The 20,220-nt window shown below is 30.8% G+C and overlaps 1 protein-coding gene across 1 annotated transcript in view; it reads right to left on the reverse strand.

Moving 5' to 3' along the window:
- Nucleotides 1-7,509: 7,509 nt before the first annotated feature.
- The window catches only part of LOC127720480 (ATP-dependent DNA/RNA helicase DHX36-like), a 40,198-nt gene continuing 27,487 nt past the window's right edge, over nucleotides 7,510-20,220 (reverse strand). The window contains exons 20-29 of the mRNA XM_052227068.1: nucleotides 19,433-19,531; nucleotides 17,651-17,824; nucleotides 17,086-17,172; nucleotides 16,442-16,519; nucleotides 15,381-15,480; nucleotides 13,252-13,339; nucleotides 11,924-12,047; nucleotides 10,728-10,811; nucleotides 8,784-8,864; nucleotides 7,510-7,804 (exon numbers count right to left, since the gene is read on the reverse strand). Coding sequence (XP_052083028.1) covers nucleotides 7,655-7,804; nucleotides 8,784-8,864; nucleotides 10,728-10,811; nucleotides 11,924-12,047; nucleotides 13,252-13,339; nucleotides 15,381-15,480; nucleotides 16,442-16,519; nucleotides 17,086-17,172; nucleotides 17,651-17,824; nucleotides 19,433-19,531 — 1,065 coding nt within the window. The 3' untranslated portion in view covers nucleotides 7,510-7,654. The remainder of the gene's footprint in view (nucleotides 7,805-8,783; nucleotides 8,865-10,727; nucleotides 10,812-11,923; nucleotides 12,048-13,251; nucleotides 13,340-15,380; nucleotides 15,481-16,441; nucleotides 16,520-17,085; nucleotides 17,173-17,650; nucleotides 17,825-19,432; nucleotides 19,532-20,220) is intronic.

Raw genomic sequence — 20,220 nt, forward strand, 5'->3', positions numbered from 1 at the left:
TCATACATAGTAATAAATGATCGAATCATTTGATTTCATCTGCTTTATTCGGTTTTCAATATGAGTAATTTATAGACTTTTAACCACCCTTTTTGTAGATGGACACTCAAATTCAAGGAATTAGTTTTGGTATGCAAGTGATGGAGCATCAAATTCAAGGAAATACTTCTGATATACAGGTAAGACTATAGTTTTTAATAATAATATATCAACACATCAATTTCAGTATATTTCGTTTGGTGAATGTTTTTTAAAAATATTTGAACAAATTCTGATATTCGGCTAATAAAAATTCATAGGACACCAAAAATTGTTATATTTGGCATTCATAGAAAGTATGGTCATAGCTCACTAGCAACTGCTCAATTATAGTAATGGCCAGATTGACAGAAATTATAAATAATATTGTTCTAGATTTTCCAGGGATTTTTTTGTACTTTGAATATCTTTCATCATTCCCCCTTTAACTATAAATGCCATCAGTAAGTTACTAATATATCTTTTATAATAAAGATTCATCCAGTAAAGATGATAACAATTAAAAATCTAAGTATGTAGACCGGTCATCTTTTACTCATCCTGAGATCAACAATGCAAAGCTGTCTTTCAAAATACAAATTATGTGACATGAACATGCTAAGGGTGATCACTAAAAAATATGTTTAACCCTGTCACATTCTGCATATGCCAGTTTCAAATCCGGCGCTTGTAGTTGAACAGACAGTGGTGGTCATTTTTGCGTCTGTCATATTTAGTGATCGTTTAAAGTTTTGTTAAAGAATATTTATTTTTTTCAATTAACTTTTTTCTTTACATTTTGTCATTTTGGGGCTTTTTAAAGCACACTATAATGAATATGGTAGGGGTTTAGCTCATTGTTGAAGGCCTATATTGACTTATATTCATGTCCTATGGTTTCTTTTGGATATTTGTAACATTGGGAAAAATACTTATATTCTTATTTATATTTAGATATCTCCACAAGACTTTTTAAATATTACCAATAAAGCATCTAGTTGTCTCCTTCTTAAACAGTACAACTTTTCATAATAATATCATACACCTTAATTAAATATTTCATGATTCTCATAAGTTACTATATTACAGGAACTATTGAGTTACCATAGAAATGAAGCCACATGTCAGTACTGCAAGAAAAAGTTGATTGAACAAGGTGAGCCTGTTTACCATAACTTGTCATGCCAAACATTCTTCAAAATTTCATTTTGCCCAAATCTTCATTGTATTGATAAGATACTGTGGATTCATTTATTTTTCGTCCATACCAATTTTGGTAGAATGCGAAAAAGGGTATTTTCATGGATGTTTGATTTCGTGGTTTTGCTAATGTCTGCATACACACCTATATCAAATTTGAACTTTTTTGAATGTTTAAATATATGGTTTATTTATACCTATGAAATTAATGAAAATCAGCATCTTACAATTGATAATGAATCCACACTCCACAGTAATTCACTGACATGAATAAATCATAATAATCTGAAAAGTTCCAACACTTACATTTGAATACTGTACAGTGTATAGTGGATACAAGGAAAACATATCTTGGTGTGATTACTATATTGCAATGTTTATTCCTTTATTTCATAGGCATGGGTGAAAGAAAAATAAATGCCTACAAACTTGGACAAGATATCTTTTATCTACATGATCAAATTAATCTGAAGTCACTACTCAATGAATGCTTCCCAGGAATGATAATAGATGTAGTAATAATGGATGATGGGAGACTGGTGGTAGGTGTGTTTGAAATAAACAAAGTACTTATCTGTAACGCAGAGGGATCACAGATAGTGCCCATACAAGTCGGGGGTATACTATGTTGTCTAACACCTGTCAACAACTCTATAGTGGCTGTAACTGTTCGTCAAACGCTCAGTAATGAATGTATAGAACTATATGACATTAACAATAAACATAAACTTAAATCCATACCAATACCTGGAGAGGTAGGTTATCATTGTAACATTACAATGATAAATGACAAGTTAGTAGTAAGCAAGGACAGGAGACTAGTGTTGGTTGATTATCAGACAGGAGAGATAGTACAGAATGTAGAAAATCACTCCCATTCAAATGTCATACATTCTTCTAATGACAAAATATTCTACAACATTCAAGGTATAAACAACCTACACTGGTACAGCTTTACCGATAACAATATACACACATTAACATTACAATCCTTTCCACGGTCAATGACTACTTTACAAGATGGTACTCTGTATGTTCTCTGTACAGATGGATCTGTACAACATGTATCATCTAATGGAAAACATTTCAAAACTTTAAACATAAATCAATCCCAATGCTTCAGTGATTGTCACAAGATTCAATATAATTCAAAACAGAAAAAAATGGTTACATTTAATGTCTTTACTGAAGTTACCAAAATACTTCATGAACTATGAAATACGGAACGTATAATGATTTTTCACAGAGACTTTAAAGGGAATCAGAAACAATAGTCCAAATAAATAAATGTCACATTTCAACCTACAATATAGCGTTAGTTGTCAGTTAAGATTTCATCAACATTTATTTTTTCATATAGCTTCTGTATCACTCTAAGTAGATTTTTCCAATTGAATATTTTGAGGTCAATCTTCTTAGTAGGAAATCTCATTTATTAAAAGAAAACTGAAATGTGAACCAGTTATTACCAATAAATTTCAACCGAAACAAATATTATACCAATATTGAAATGATGAACTGTTTTACGATTTCAGCAATATTTATCTAAAATACTATTAACGACAAAGTCTTCTGGTATAATTTCATAATTTAAAAGTGCCATAAACGTTTGACAAAAATGTTAGTGCCTTATTATCTATAGCTTTATACAGTATCTGAATTTTAACTATCCATTAATGAGCAAGATTTCAGGGTTATATATATAAATATGTAGCTCCACGTCGACTATTTTCAGTGCTTCCCTTTTTCCTTTGTTTTCAGCTTTTTTATTTTGTGTGTTATTTTTAGAAATTTTTACAATTATAAGCCAATTTTGTCTTGTCTCTATGTTATTTTTGTTACATTATCAGCTTCTTTAAAGGCGTTTTTTGACATTGAGGATTATCATAACTGTAATTGAATCTGCTTCAATATCTTTACATACATATATATATATATACATTTAATTCAATGTTAATCAGTGTGTGGCTTATTTTCTTAATTCTGAATTTAGCAACATTGCTGTGCTGGATAATTTGTTATGAATATGCTTTATCTTGTAAATAACAATAAACTATATCAGTAATTTATGTAGCTTGCTAATACTGGTCACGAGTGAGAATGATTTTGTCTAAATATTTTCTTGATTTAAATCTGCTACATGTAATACATTTAATTGGTGGTTTATTTTGGTGTTGCTTGTAATAATAAGAATTCAGCTGTTATGTGAGTTCATCGCTAATAGAGTCCAACTAAGAAAAGAAAAGTAACTATGAAAAGATTTCCCCCAAAAAAGATTAAACTGGAAAAAAGGGATCTCACTAATTAGCGACAAGAAGCGTCAAGAAGCGACAAGAAGCGACAAGAAGACTATTTAGCGACAAGAAAACTTTAAATAATTCTTATTAAACTAACTTATTCCAAATAAATATATTAAAAAAATATGCATTGACATTTTTTTTTATATATACGGGCAGTAATAACGTGATTTTCATTATTTTTATTATATTGATAGATGAAGAAATTAAACATTTGTAAAGAAGAAAGGGATTGTCTAGTTCTATTAAATATAACGAAATATGTTTAAGATAATGTATGTACTGTTTTAAACAAAGTCATTGTATGAAAAAGTAAAATCACCAAAATACAAATCTCCGAATAAAAGATTGAAGATAACAATACACACAATGTGAAACATCAAGTGAGAAGACCTTACTAAGTTAAAAAAATTGTGTCTAATCCATTTGTCCTTTTTGAAAAAAAAATATGTTTAGAAAAAAAAAATCAAATGAGAAAAGCGATACGCGTGTCCTTTGTTTTAATTGCTACAATAACATCCAATTATCACCTTAGCTTTGTACACGCGTCAGACTATACAATTACATGCGTCAGAATATACAAGCATTGTAAATAGTGAATACCTGTTGAAAACTCAACATTGTCTTTAATTACCCTTAATCTTCAGTCATGCATAAACATGATAAATATCGTTTAATGAGGCAATACACAAAATAAAATGATGTAGAATATTTACGTTTTAATAACGTTTTCCTCTGGTTTGATTTCAGATTTGTATAGTAAATCTTACTATACAAATCTGAAATCAAACCTGAGGATTTGGCTATTTGTTTTAGGTATTTTTGTCATATAGCTCTTCAACTGTTTCGGTACTTATACTTCCCTGAGATTTCAAATGTTTGGCTTTGAGCGTTCCTGATGAAGGTAAATCCAGAAAAGCGCTTCGGACGCATGAGATTATTAAACGTGTTGTTTTCAGTTTTTTAAAATGAATTATTTCAAGAGTATACAGTAGATTATGTCAATTTTATAAATGTAAATATGAAATGTTGAATTATTTATCTGTTAAAATGTCTTTATGATAATATAATCGAGAAGAAACCGTAGAAAGTGTAATTAAACATATCCATATAAAGCTGTTAGTTATGATAGTTACATCATTTAGACTAAGTTATAAGAATACTGATGTACATGGTATACATTTTTGTCTCGCCTTGATGGAGTCAAAAAGCGAGACATAGGTATGCTTTTTCTGGCGTCAGCGGCGTCAACAATGTATTAGTTTGTGATTAGGTCTAGTTTATGGTGAACTACTAGTGGTAGGTCAATGATATTTGGTATGCAGTTGTATTAGCATTTACACATCTCATTACAATGGCGATTATTTGGCCCCGCCCCCTCAGTTATGGTCTATTGACTTTGAAACTTTCCTTAGTTTACATGTATTAGTTTGTGATTAGGTCAGTTTATGGGGAACCACTAGTGGTAAGTTAATGATAATTAGTATGCAGTTGTATAAGTGTTGGCATATCTCATTTCTATGGATATTATTTGGCCCGGCGCCCTCAGTCATGGTCTATTGACTCAGAAACTTTTGCTTAGTTTTCATGTATTAGTTTGTGATTAGGTCAGTTTATGGGGAACCACTACTGGTAGGTCAATGATATTTGGTATGCAGTTGTATAAGCATTGGCACATCTCATTACCATGGAGATAATTTGGCCCCTCCTCCTCAGTTAAGGTCTATTGACTTTGAAATTTTGTTTAGTTTACATGTATTAGTTTGTGTTTAGGTTTGTTTAAAGGGAACTACTTATGATAAGTCAATGGTATTTGGTATGCAGTTGTATTAGCATTGGCACATCTCATTTCCATGGAGATTGTTTAGCCATGTACCTTCAGTCATGGTTCACTGACTTTGAATATTTGCAAAACTTATATGTTAAAGTGTTGCTATTTTAATTTCAACATTTGCATTATCGAAATTACAAAAAGGCGAGACATATCTCTGTGTTAACAGTTTATTAAATGTTGTTTCAAAAACTTTAAAACCAAAGATTCATTACATTAGTAAATTCCTCTAATCTATAATATCATGAACATATAAGTTTAAGTTTGTACCAATAAATATTTAATAACTTGATCAATGCCTATTTATTTTTTATTTTCAAATATTTGTATGTTGCAGTAAAATTTGTATATATATATATATAAATACACAAATGCCATTGTATGATACAATATATCAGTATAATTTGTTAATTCAAACATGATGACTTTAGAAAAATAATTTCCAGTACATAGGAACCGGTCATAATTTAATCATTTATCTGTCTCAAGTGAACTGTGGTATCAGGATATGCAAATAATATTTTTTTCATTATTTGACATACTCAAACAATTCTTAAAACATCTGTAAAATCAGAACACAATCTTCAGTACCTTAATGTTTAATTGTACACCACAAAATATCACTATTTTCTTCAGTTTTATATTCCCACTCACTGATTTTGTAGAATAGTACATGTATCAGTCTGCCAGCTTACATCTGCTTCTTTTCATTGCCGACATTATTGTAACTACTAAAAAAGACTTTTTTCAACCAATAAATATTATTAATCCAGCAAAATAACAACTTATTATATTTAATATTTTTTAAGAAATAAACATAAAGTTGTCCATATTCAGACACGAAAGTGCACTTACTTACAATACATGTTTAAAAAGTGCCCTTCTGTCCTTAAATCCTAGCTAGAACTGCTGTGTATTATTTTTTTTATCAAAATGATTTTTTGGAGTGAAAAGCAAAATGGCTACAAATTGGGGAGCAAGGGTATTTATTTGTGAGCTGGTCTCAGTGCTCTTCAACTTTATACTTGTTTGGCTTTTCAACTATTTTAATCTGAGCGTCACTGATGAGTCTTATGTAGACGAAACGAGCGTCGGCGTATAATAATTATAAGCCTGGTACCTTTGATAACTATTTACTAGTTTTATAAATATGTCTCAAGTAGAATGACACAAGAAGTGGAAGTCTCATGTCCTTTGTATAATATTTTGTTTTTGTTTAACTTTGTATTAATGGTTTTACTTATCTATAAGCTACGAATATATATGTTAACTCATTGTTTTGAAGTTTGGAATAAATCTTATCCAATAAAATACAGTTTTACTCATTTCTTTTGATTTGTACATTGGATATATCACTACACAATAAATTACTAACAACAATGGAGATATATATTGTGCATAACTGACTAATAAATTAATGGAGAAAAATTACTCTCCAACAGGAACAGATATTTTTCCATTATTTATAACAATGTTTCCAGAGCAACTCCTGTTAGGAAGAGCAAACATTTGTGAACACGTACACCATGACAACAGGAAAAAAATCCATGTCACAAATGTTTCTAATTTCATCAACAGTCATGGCTATTTTTTACCATACCTAACTTCAAATCTGTTAATCTATTTCTTCCAATAGCTAGTTTAGTGAATATATTTTCGTACACATGATGAAATTACAGGAAACAATTTCCAGGAAAACCGGTGTTAAATGTAAAATGTTGTCTGTCAGCTGATTGGGAATGTCATGATTTGATGGTGCTATTCCGATCATATTCCTACATTGTAGGCATTTTATAACCCAAGATCAATTGGCATAAATGTTGTAATAGAACAATAGACTCTTACTCTTTATAGCTAAACTATGTTGAAAACAAAAATTTAAACAAGAACAAAATTCTGTCAACACCTAGGTTATGAATTCAAATCCCACCCACATGGCAGCTGCATATGACTCTAAATTTGATTGACTAGGATTTTCAGTTTTCTGTCGAATGTCGTGGTTCTCTTTGAGCATCCTGGTTTTTTTTTATAGATGCTTTAAAACCAAAATAAAGAAAACTTAAAACTTGACAGCAAAATGAATATTGTACTTTAAAGCTAAACTATAGCAAAAACATAATAATAAACAGCACTCAGAATGGGTTTAAATAATCACAAAAGGGACCATTTCTCTTTTTCATTTATTCATTTTTCAGATCACAAATTCTTAAGAATATCCACTACAAGTTTCCTTGACCCATCACCAGGTATTGTAGATTTTTCCCAGCATGCATCATTTCTTGTCCTGCATTACATGCCTACTGGTTTCTCAGCCATTTGAAATATTCTCTTCTTCCATAGTAATTAAGTCTGTTATTGCATGCATTAGTACACCTTCTTTTGAACTTTTGTCCCAGTTAGTTACTCCGGTTTTGGTTATTTTTTCTTCCAAAAGTTTATCCAACTGCTTCCTTAATTTCTGGAAAAAAAAAAGTTTTTCAGGAATTAATAAAAGGTCAAGTTTTAAGTTTTTAGTGGCAAAATAGTCTATTAGTTCATCTAGTGATCACTAGCCTGTCGACACTGATGTTGTAAGTTCAAACCAAGCTCAGATCTTAGTTGACTATGGTAGCCTTTTTTTCATGCAGGTCTCTCTTGGTACTCCAGCTTCCTCCATCAATTGAAAATCGCCACGTTGCTAAAGTCAAAAGTGGTTTTAAACTTAAAAGCTCAATAAAATTTAAAGTACTCCCTATTCATCTAGTATCTGAAGGGAAATAATTTGCACATTTAAAACTGTGCAAATTAGTATATAACCTTATGTTTTTAATATAAAATGAAAAAAAAATAATACTGCTTTAAAGTGAATAAGAATTCTCAGCATTGTTAGGACATGATTTTTTGTTGACACATTCAAGGTGGATTTGAGTTATTTCCCTTCAGTTGTAATTTAGAACAATATTTTAGATTTTGAAATACAATGAAAAAAATAAATCATTTAATATTTTTATTTGGTCTTGGTAGATTGCTTGATAGAAAATAAAGTGGCAATCTGATTACAACACAGATCCAGTGTCAACATTTTGCTATTAAGAATTTCTGTTCTGGTAATTATGACTATAATTAAGGCAGCCAATAAAAATTGCACCTACACATTTTTGAAGGTGTATTATCACAACAAAACCAGAGGAATCCAACAGGTCTTTAAACAAAAGGAAAGCATCTGGATTTCAATTAGACCATTAAAAGTTGGTATTGACAAACCATTGTAGAAAATATGTCCAACACATTAAAAAAGAAAACTTGATTTTTTCAATCAATCTTTATCATGTGTGTCTATATTCTAAAGCTGATTAAGTTTTTTGCAATTTGTTTAGCTGGACTGTTTAAGAAGGGCACCAGAATCTTACTTAATAATTTGGCTGAGAGTACAGGTCTAAGTGAGAAATTACATTTACCTTCACAAGCACAGCTGTTTCAGCAGGGCACCAGAATCTTACCCAATTGTCAACTACCACTACATCCTTCATTTCATCATTCTGTAATAAACCAAGAGAAATATTTCTTGTCTTAAATTAACTACATTTCCATTACATGTACATGCATGGTTGTGAAGAGGTATTTAGAGAATGAAACAGGATATATCATTTAAATTATTAAGTTCTTCACAAAACAAATTTATATATAAAGAGTTTATAGACTATCATCAAAATGGCAGATTTAGGTGTATTTTCCTCTGAGAAATGATTTAACAAACTGTTTATTGAACATAATGGTACATGTATTTCTTCAATGATATATAAGCTTTTACAAATTTCCTACTGGTATACTATTTGCTAATTGTTGGAGGCTGTATGGTGAAATGCAGTCATGCAAATTTAATGTTTTCATCACTTTTGTCTTTAGTAAGTAGATGTCTCACAGACAAACATTCCCTTATTTAACATTGACATGTTTATCAATGAATATTTAAGTGAACGAAGTATAATTTAAATCAACCTTCCTTGACCCCACTGGAATTCAGCTTTCAAAATAATATGTCACAGAAAAAGGTAAAAAGTGGATAAAAATATCACTGTAATGGTTAAAAATCATGGAGAGAAAATAAATTATTTGGAATATTTGGGATTTGGATTTCATCTCTGCCTTTATGAAACCTGTTGCTTCAGTTCTGTATCGTTCCAGACATGTATGTTTGATTTTAAATCCTTATAAAGACTTGCAATGAATATGTATACAACTCACACAACAAAAGGAATGCCTTCCCAGACAAAAACTTGCTACTAGGTAAAAGAGGCCCAAGTAGTGGTATTTCTATACAATTTTATAAAGCTACTTTTGTGGTCAAAATAACTAGACATCATTGAGATGGGAGCCATCTATGTGGGCCTTGCTGTGAATAGCATGTGATAAAAAATTTGTATCTTTACCATGGGACATGGGGTTGTCAACTTAAACCAAAGTTTTTGAACTTGACCTTTGACCTAGAAAGTTGTACATACATTATGACACACCCTCTGGTGTTGGTTAATATACATGTCAAGTATAAACTTTGAAACCATAACCGTTCTCGAGATATAGAGCGCACACGATCTTTACCATTGGACATGGGGTTGTCTTCTGAAACCAAAGTTTTTGACCTTGATCTTTGACCTAGGAAGTTGTACAAACATTATGACACACCCTGTGGTGTTGGTTAATATACATGTCAAGTATAAAGTATGAAATTATAATGGTTCTCTAGATAAAGAGCAGACACAATTTGTTGCAGACGGATGGACTGATCACTATAGGGCGACCTACCATTCGGCAGGGCCCTAATAAATAGAAACTGTCATCATAGTTCTTAGCAAGGTTGAAACTTTTTTCTGATATGTCCTTGCCCATTGAAACTTTTTATCTTCAAAAGCCGCAGAGCGATGAGAGACAGGCCCTATACTTTTTAAAACTGTAAAATTTATGAAACCTGATTTAAACTTCAACCTTTCTTTTGCTACTGATCTAAATTTAATATATTTTAATATTGGACCACATAAAGATATTTTTTAGATCCCTCATTGGTGCAGGAAAGCTAGGGTAATTTTCAACCCCTGGTTCAAGAAACCTAATACGTGTAGTTTAAATGTTCCTATTTGTCTAAAACCACTGTAACAGGTCTTGTTTTGCAAAAAATATTGGCAAGATTTAGCCCTGTACATGCCCAACCTTTATTTCTGGAATAGCCTTACTGCTGCAAAAAGCATCTATTGAGAGAAATCAATAATTTTTGGTGTATAACAACCTTTTTTTTTATAACTTCTATGCCTAATATGTCTTTGTATATATGTAGCCTTAACAACCTTTTAACAATACCAATTTGTAGGGGACCTTTTTCCTAAAAAAAAATTGTTTGGTGTACTTACCCATAATTGTTCTTCAGTGCTGATTTTTCCTCCAAAAAATAACAAAGCATATGGTGAAATACCTGTCATGTCATATACCCATATCTGTAATAGGGTAAATAAATGAATTACATACAACAATATACATCACACTAAATCAGGTTACAAAATTGTCCTCATAGCATGTTAAACAGTGAGTATCATATTCTAATGAGAAAAAGGTTGTAGGAAATTAAACAATTAATGTGACATCATCCTATTCATCAACCATATGTGTCAACATAAATCAATTCAAAATGAATTGTAAAGGGTTCAATGAAACAATGTGTCTCGCCTGCAGTTGTTGATGCGAGAGTACAAAAAGTGAAATGTTGGCTGCCAAAATTGTCCATTTTATCAGTAATGCAGGGGGGGAAAAAGAAAAAAATTTAATAGTAATAATCGCATGATATTGTTAAGGTAAATATTGACCTGAACTTAAAAGATTTAAAAAAAATTTTAAAAACAAATAAAATCAGTAAAAACAAATAAAATCAGTAAAAACAGATGCTATGGGGTCAGCTTATTCCTTATTTCATAGTAATTATACGAAATTATTACGAATATTTTCCCTTGCTACATCTTGTGTATATCTTCATCTTTAAGAAACTTCTGTCCTTATTTACAAAAAATCATTCTGTGAAAGTTATAAATCCTTCTTGTGTAATGAAAAAGGTAAGTATGGTAGATATATTTACTGGATCTGTGATGATATGTTTAAAGCTGGGGATTTTCTCCATGACAACATCTATGTAACTATGTTTGAGCAAAAGAGTTTATAGGCATGTTAAAGGTATTCCTATAGGCATCTACTGCACCCCTTTAATAACAGACTTGTTCCTGTGTTGTTATGAATCACAGTTGATGGTCAAATTCAATAAAGATATGTCTAAATTCAACTGATTCATAATACTTAAAACATTACTTTCATGATCAAGAATTCTGATTATACTGTGGAAATTTACCCAAGGGAGCTTACATGGATCGAAGCTAATATATGTTTTTTTTTTTTTTTCCAAATGCAAAATTGACCAACACCAGTGGAACCGTGAGTCAAGTTATATATAAGGGGTAAATAAAATATATCAATGATTGTTGAAGTATCTTATAGAAAACCTTAACCAAAACCAAGCAGGAGATTTTACGTCATCAAAGTCAAAGATGTGTCAGTAATTTACCTTAGAAGTCTTCATGATTGTATGATAAACAAACCATTTGGACATGAAGACTTTTTCATTGGCATTTACTGATTTTGGATGAGCAGCAACCTTCTGACCATCATGTAATACTAAACTAGGAGATCTGTTAAAAAATAATTATTACATTTAATTAAATATATATATAATTTTTTTTACAAAAAAAAAACAAAAAACTAGAAAATTTACATGCCAGCAAGGTATATAATTCATTATATATATTAAACTTTTGTTTATTATTAAAAATAAATGGAGAATGTGTCTATGGGCCACAGATGCCCCCTCTTGTAAATATGCATGAGTCAACTTCGACATACAGATGCAGGATTCATGTAGCTAAGACTGTTTTGTGATTATAAGCATAAGTTTCATAACATTCGGTTGAGGCAAACTAAAGTAGCAATTTTTTCATATATAATGGGCATAACTCAAGAATGGTAAAAGTGACGCCCCCCGATTTCGAACTTGATCTGTGTTTTGTGGTAATAAGCATTGAGTATAAGTTTTATAATATTTGGTTGAGGCAAACTAAAGTTAGAGAATGGAAACGAAAAATATAGCAATTTTTATGTTTTTAACTGGGCATTACTCATGAACTGTAAAAATGACACCACCCAATTTCGAACTTGGTTTGTGTTTTGTGGTAATAAGCATTGTGTATAGGTTTTATAACATTTGGTTGAGGCAAACTACAGATAGAGAACGGAAACCAATTATCGGGACGGACAGAACGACGGACAAGGGTAACACTTAATGCCCCTTCCGCTATGGCAGTTGGCATAAAAATATAGCATGTTAGTGGTTATTGTAGAGTGAGAAAAGTGTGGAATATTGTTGGTTCAATCTCCAACCAGGTCAAATCACTACCTTTAAACTTGGTGTTTTCTCCACTATGCATACAGCAAGTTTCTAAAAGTCAAGTAAAGATTGGTTGTATTACAGTTAGAAAAATGTTCTTGATAGGAAAATTTCTGCCTGTTGATGCTCAGTTTGCAAGATAGCTTGTTTAAAATTGTCAGATACAATGCAGGGTTCATATATATATATTAAAATTACATGTTCTAGTCCTGAAAATATTTAAAAGACTACACTGTGGACATTGCATATACTATCAATCCATTTCAATATAATGTGGTTCCTCCACATCTCATTTCATTCATATCCAAACATATTCATGGTTTGCACTTTATATAAAGAATTTTTCTTAATTTGCTAATACAACATTTGAATACTTTAGTTTCTTTTTGGAAAGCATAGTTTGTTAATTAATTTAATTTGTACTTTTCAGCATTATAATCTTTCATACATACTTTTCCATTGATCGTGGAACATTTGTCAACTTAGCTACATTTGGATACAATCCTGCACATATTACAGCTTTAACTAATCCAATATTCTCTAAAATTTACAGAAAAAATCATTTAAATTTTTAAAACTACTTGATTTTAAAAGATGTTCATATATTAGAAAAGAAAGGATTATGGGATATCCATCCATGACACAGTACATGCACAGCAAAAAAAAAAAAAGCAAAAGAACAGCACTTTCAAAGGGGCATTAGCTGTCAAATTCATTTTCACCGATTTGACTCAAATTTTCATATTTGATTTATAACATACTAAAACGTATATCCAAATTACAAAAAGTCTAAAATAAACAATTAACAATGAATGGACTCAATAATACATGTATGTATCAACATTTTATGTGTATTTTTGTCTAGACTACATATAATTAACCATCGAGATGACCTCCAAAGACTGCTGACAGTCATAAGTATAAATATAAATAGATAGAAACCATGTACAATTGGATTTTTCTAGGTCTGTTTGATTTCATTTTGTAAGTTAAAAAGTATGTTTATCATAGTTTTTTCCTGTATAAGAATGCTATTTCTTTAATCGAATCAGTCAACCAAATGGTTCATCCTTGTTTCACTTTCAATGTTGACATTCTTTTCCTTTTAATAGCTGAATACATGTGTAACCCATCTTCAGTTAAAGGGTTAAATTACAGGTCATATGAATACGGATTTAATGAGGTCGAATTATTCAAAATTCACCTGCAATGTTTCTTAACTTATTTTGACAAAATTGAACCAAATTGACTTCTAAAAGCGAATTATTATTTCACTATTTCACTTTTATTAATGATTGAACAAAAATAAATCATGTTTTAATTTTTCTTATATCTCGTAGCCAATGCCCCTTTAATGCTGTTCTTCATCTCAAAGTCAGAGTGAGGCCTTCAACACAGAGCAAAAAATCTCTCACCTCACTGCAAGTTTAAGACAGCCTCTATCACTGGTTTGGGTAGTATTCTTTACAAACTTTTTAATATACAAATACATCTTTTTGAATACTTTTATTACACCATGCCACTCCATTAATCAAGATATTTATCCTCTGGAGACAGTTTGACTTTCAAACTTTTGAAAACTGAGCTATTGAGAGTGAATAAATATTTTTGTTCTATTGGGGTAAAGTGGAGGAATCTGTTTCTATACTGATTTAATTGAAAATGCCAAGTGCAATGTTACGATTGATATTGCAGAAAATTACATGCACCAAACTTTAATCAACCTGTGATTTTGCAGAATTTATCAAATGGGTAAGAACTGGTTTAAATGCATAAAGAATATAAGAAATACCAGTTTTTTTCAACATCTTTGTTGATTCAAATTTAAATCTTTTACTGTGCTTATCCAAGAGAAATGCATACATGAGTTAAATTTGTAGATACTTTAAAATTTAAACCGCCAAATTACCTATTCAAAAACCAATTATAACTTATAACATTCTAAAATATGCTAATTGAAATAAACCGAAGTATTTTCTCTATTTATACAGTATTGGTAGCTTACAGTGTATATTATTCAAATTTTAAGTTAAAAATTTTGTACTTTAAGAATCATAAATATGCAGGAAATTAACAATTTTGATTTTGACCATGAATTATGGAGAATGTAGCATAGAATTTCTTCCAGCAATGTAGGATTCAATTGCAATGCCACAAAGTTCCAAGTTTTGAAGTTTTAATGTTCTGGTATCTAAATAAGGGTAGTACTCCTACTTGTTCTTTATACTAATGAAATGATTTGAATAAGGCCAACAAAAAAGAATATGTGTTTAGGGTTTCCTCCTCAAGAAATATAGGGTCAGTAGTTAGAATTGTGTTTTTTTTTCCATTGAGTATATGGGGAGACCTGCATTTTTCACAATTCAATCGAAGTTGCTAATTAAAACTACAGGGTATGCAATTTGAGGCATTAAAAAAAGGATAGGTAGAGCACTGAACACTTTAGTTTTATTTTGATCTAATATAAAGGTTTTAAAATATTGTGTCTAATTTTCTAACACTAAAGAAAAAATCTACCAATAATATGGTAAAAAAAAAACAACAGGAAAAATCTGATAAGTACAATGAACAAAAGCATTACCTGAATTTATATTGACTTCCTTATCTCTAGGATCTCTATTGGCAACAAAACCAAGATCATGTAGTAATTCAGCAAACTGTCTTTTCATATCTGCCAGCAACTGCCAAAAAATTTACAAAAAACACTTATTATACAGTTTTTCTGCATTTCAAAAATGGCCACTAAAACACTTACTTTGGTTTTGTCTCATTTAAGGGGGAAAAAATAACTCATTCAGAAAATACAAATCTTGTGTCCATACTTTGCATACAAGGATCTGACACCACTCTATTCTACTTTCTCTTCTGGTATTTATTATAGATTTTTGCCTCCAAAATTTTGAATGTGTGTATCATGATGATAAAACCAGCCGACCCTGAAAGGTCTGTAAAACAGAAAGAAGAACAGAGAGTTGAGAGATCCATGTATCATAATGAAGTGTGAACCCAGGATCTGTTTTACAATCAGACAGAAAATAACTTTTCACTTATTTTTGTAACTTTTAATACAACCAAAATTATATGAAGGACCAAAAGATGTTTTTTTCGTTTGATTGTATCTTTAGATAGCTGTTTCCTTGACATGTATTCCACATCTCAATTTTGATAAACTAAAGACTGAATTTGACATCTTTATAAAAGTAAGGAGATGTGGTATGATGGCCAATGAGACAACAATCCATAGACCTAGAACGGGGGCAACTCTTGCCACCAAACACCACATAATTATTAAATATAGACCATTTCAAGTTTTTTTTTATGAAAGACTTACTGCTTTCAAACCATAGTAAATGATGTCATTGAACAATGGATTCTTACTGTGATGTAAAAACATAAGCATTGTGACCTTGGAAACATACCAAAATACGCTCAAATTGAAAGTTGTCTATAAGGGCTTACACCACATGCAATAATACACTTTCTATTGCATCACACAGAAGAATTTAGTACCTTTTGGGTTTTATTGTACTGTTGGTGTGCTGTTTAATACATGTATTATCTATGTATCCTTATATTAATATCTGACATCAAAGCTATTCCCTGTAATGACCATGCTTAGAATATATCCAGAAAAGTACTTACTTTTAATGTATTCCCAGATAAAAAGTTGTCGTAGCAGTATTGTCTGTCTGTTCCTCTTGCTTTGGATCTTTCCCATCCCTCAAGTAAAAGATATATTTTATAGCTATTTTAAGACACAGAATTAAATGCAGGGGTTCTCTAATTAATTGAATACCAGTAAACAAAACACATGTAATCTAGTGGAAGTTACTCTACTTATATTTAATCATTTAAACAAAAAGTAGAAATATTTGACATTAACATATATGAACCTGTGTCCTTTTTCTTGCTAATGAGTATTGAAATCCTACATCGTCTACACATGCATCATAGTTTACTGCAATATATGGACACTGGTTTACTTGTTAAAGACTTTATTTCATTTATTTTTTAAGAAAAAAAAATACTTAAGAGAATTTTACATTTAAAAAAAATAGCTTTGCACAAATAAATCTTTTATTTTAAATAAAAGTCTGAAAAAATCTTTTCTCTTTAAATTTAACATTTATTTCAATTAAATGCCTTGATATGCTATTTAAGGAATCATATATTGTTTAGTGAGAACTGGATACAATACCCTTATCATTTCTAAAGTTTGTGTTGTTTTTCTATTTTTAAAAATCCATAAAAAAAAAACTATTTTTAAAACATCAATTTCCAAATACCTGAAAAGCATTTATTAACATGATGTGATCACTTTGACTGCCTTCAGAGAGTCTTACTCTAGTTCTATCAGCTTCTTTCTCTTTACCCTAAAACATATAAAAGACAATAGCATTGAAACATACTTTGTATTCTGCATGTCAAAATTCAAAAAAATAGATTATTACAGAACCACCAAAGTTGCATAATCCTTGTTTAAAGTTGAAATTTTACATATATATGTGCTTGAAAAAGCAATTTAAATTTTTTGTAGCAGTTTTATTTTAAAATTTTATTTCTTGTAGAGATAACCCTTAATTTGAATAATTGACATAGACATCAAAATTTGACCTTTCTAGATAGCACATTGCTCAATCTTACATTTTACTGTATAGTGCTTGTGGACTCATTATCTTTTTTGTCTTTTTACCCATTTCATATCTTCTTCAACTTAAGAACTTTTATTGCCATTAATGTAGCTTCTTTGTTTTATTACCTTACAAAGAATTTCAGAACAAGGAGTGGCAATAAAACTACTTTATTATATGAGTTTGCCCTTTATATTATCTTATAACATCATAAATTTACCAGAGGAATATAGAAAGCATCTTTAAAACTAAGACTGGCTGCAATAATACAGACAGGGTCTAAACACCCAAACATAGCACCAAACAGGATCATCTTCCCAGATTGTGGGTCCACTGGCATTCTGGCAAGGTGGTAGCCCAGTGGTAATAAGTTCTCGTCTTCATCCAGAGCTTGCTGAAATGATGAAATTCAAAATGAAATCTAGTTTTTGCTGCTTTTTATGAATATTTCGGAATTTATATTCATTTGGAATATCAAGAGCAAAAATAAACACAATTTGGTGCCTTTTATATCTGACTATGCGATATGGGATTTGCTCATTGTTGGAGGCTGTATGGTGACCTATAGTTGTTAATTTCTGTATCATTTGGTCTCTTGTGGAGAGTTGTCTCATTGGCAATCATACCACAACTCTATTTAAAACAACCAGAGAAGAATATATATAAGGTCAAGGGGAGCTTTATAAAAGTCTGAAGATGGTAAAAATCTTCCATCATTTTCAAAGTTATGTAAGTAGTCAAGATATATGAATGTGATTGATATAATCTTGTAAATTTTTAAAGAGGTAAAAAAAATGTCAGTTTTGATGTTACTGTACATGTGATATCATGAACATGTAAATAAACTCATCATAGATAACAATCTTAATTTCCTTTACGCCACCAGTATCCAAGACTCATCAGTGATGCTTAAATCAAAAAAGGTTAAAAGGCAAAATAAAGTATGAAGTTGAAGAGGGTGGTAAAGGGTTATTTTAGTGCAACGTGTTTTGCCATTTTTATTTCATGTGCAGCCATGAAAAAGGTTCGTTATTCATCGTGTTTCGTGAAATCGGTAAAAAGATCAACGTGCAAGAAATTTTATATTGTTCGTTCATTGTGAAATGGCAATTTTATTTCACGTTCTTCCGTGCAGATACCCCCCCTCCCCCTTGTTCGACCCTCGTTGAAATGTATGTAGAGCCGATTTTAAAAAGCAATTTTTAATTTTTTTTATCCAATCAAATTTGAGCACTGGCCTGATAATCTGTTATACATAACTACATATAAATAATGACAAGGTATCAAAATGAAGCTATTTTGGCAAAAGAAAAATATTTCAAGGTCTAAAGTAAATATCAAAAACAAAGTTCATGAAAACCTTTTTATCAATACCCAACCGACTTGCGAACAACCGAAGGGTGGTATTTAGTATATTAACAGTACTTAAGATTTATTTTGTATTCAGAGGGTCTAAAAAAAGAGGCCTTAAAATGAAAACAACACTTTATAGTTTCATTCGTCTGAAGTGCTTTTCTGGATTTACCTTCATTACAAAAGCGAAAGCCGCATACTGTGGATTCATTATTATTCGTTGGATACCAATTTTCGTGGATTTCGTAGGGTACAGGTGAACCACGAAATTAAATGTTCAATGAATGACAAATTTTCTATAGGCTTATATGCAGCCTTCGGCAAAACCACGAAATTAAATATCCACGAACATGTAAGTTTTCCTTAATCCACGAAAATTGGTATCCACGAAAATAAATGAATCCACAGTATTTGAAAACCAAGGATGTATAAGAACTGAAATAGTAGAAGAGCTAGATATCTTAGAGGATCTAAAAATAATTGCAAAATCACTCTGAGGTTGACTTTGCCTGAGGGATTTGAAACCTTTAATAGTTTCTTAATAATTTCTAAATTCAGACAATTTTTGAAAGTTTTGTTTATAAATCATGTCAGTACTGAAGTGTTGACTAAATAACACGCCTAAATAACCACTAAGATGTATACTCACAAGATTCTGTAACATAGCAATAGATTTGTGAACAGCTTGTAAAGATGGTTTCTCCATGGCTTTGTTAATGAACGGTTCTATTTTTCCTAATTTTAATAGCTGTAAAAGAAAATATCTCCTATAAAATGCATTTAGAAATGTATGGTTTTTTTTTCATCTGAAAACATCTTTAAATATGCTTTTCTTTGCTGTTGTAACAAATAACTGGACCTACAACAATTAGCCAAATTTTCCTGTTCATTAGTTTGTGGATAACCAGGGATATTGCCTAGTAAATTCATAATAAGTCTATGTGGTTAGTTTTACAAGTCATTCAAACAATAGTTGGTCGTCCTACATCTTTGCATTAATCAATTATCATGATTATGGATATAAACAATGATCTTGGAATGACATTGTTTTTAACAGCAACAATAAATAAAGAAACTAGAGGCTCTCAAGAGCCTGTGTTGCTCACCTGGTTCTGCTTTGGTTTTGGAAATCATAACGGATACTCTAATAATGATTGAGGCCAAATTTGGTTTAATATTGGCCCCGTAATTAAATAAAAAATCTTGGGGGTATGTATTTCCCATAGGGTCTTATGTTAAACTAAGTCCCCTGCTGGTGGCCATCTTGGATGATGGTTCGGCTACAAAGTAACAACACTTAGTCAGCACCTCATTAGGAACATTCATGCCATGTTTGGTTTCATTCTATTCAGTGGTTCTCTAGAAGAAAACATTTGTATGTATTTCCCATAGGGTCCTATGTTAAACTTACTCCCCCTGCTGGCAGCCATCTTGGAT

The sequence above is a fragment of the Mytilus californianus genome, unplaced genomic scaffold (assembly GCF_021869535.1).
Source record: "Mytilus californianus isolate M0D057914Y unplaced genomic scaffold, xbMytCali1.0.p SCAF_11, whole genome shotgun sequence".
NCBI classification, from domain to species: domain Eukaryota; kingdom Metazoa; phylum Mollusca; class Bivalvia; order Mytilida; family Mytilidae; genus Mytilus; species Mytilus californianus.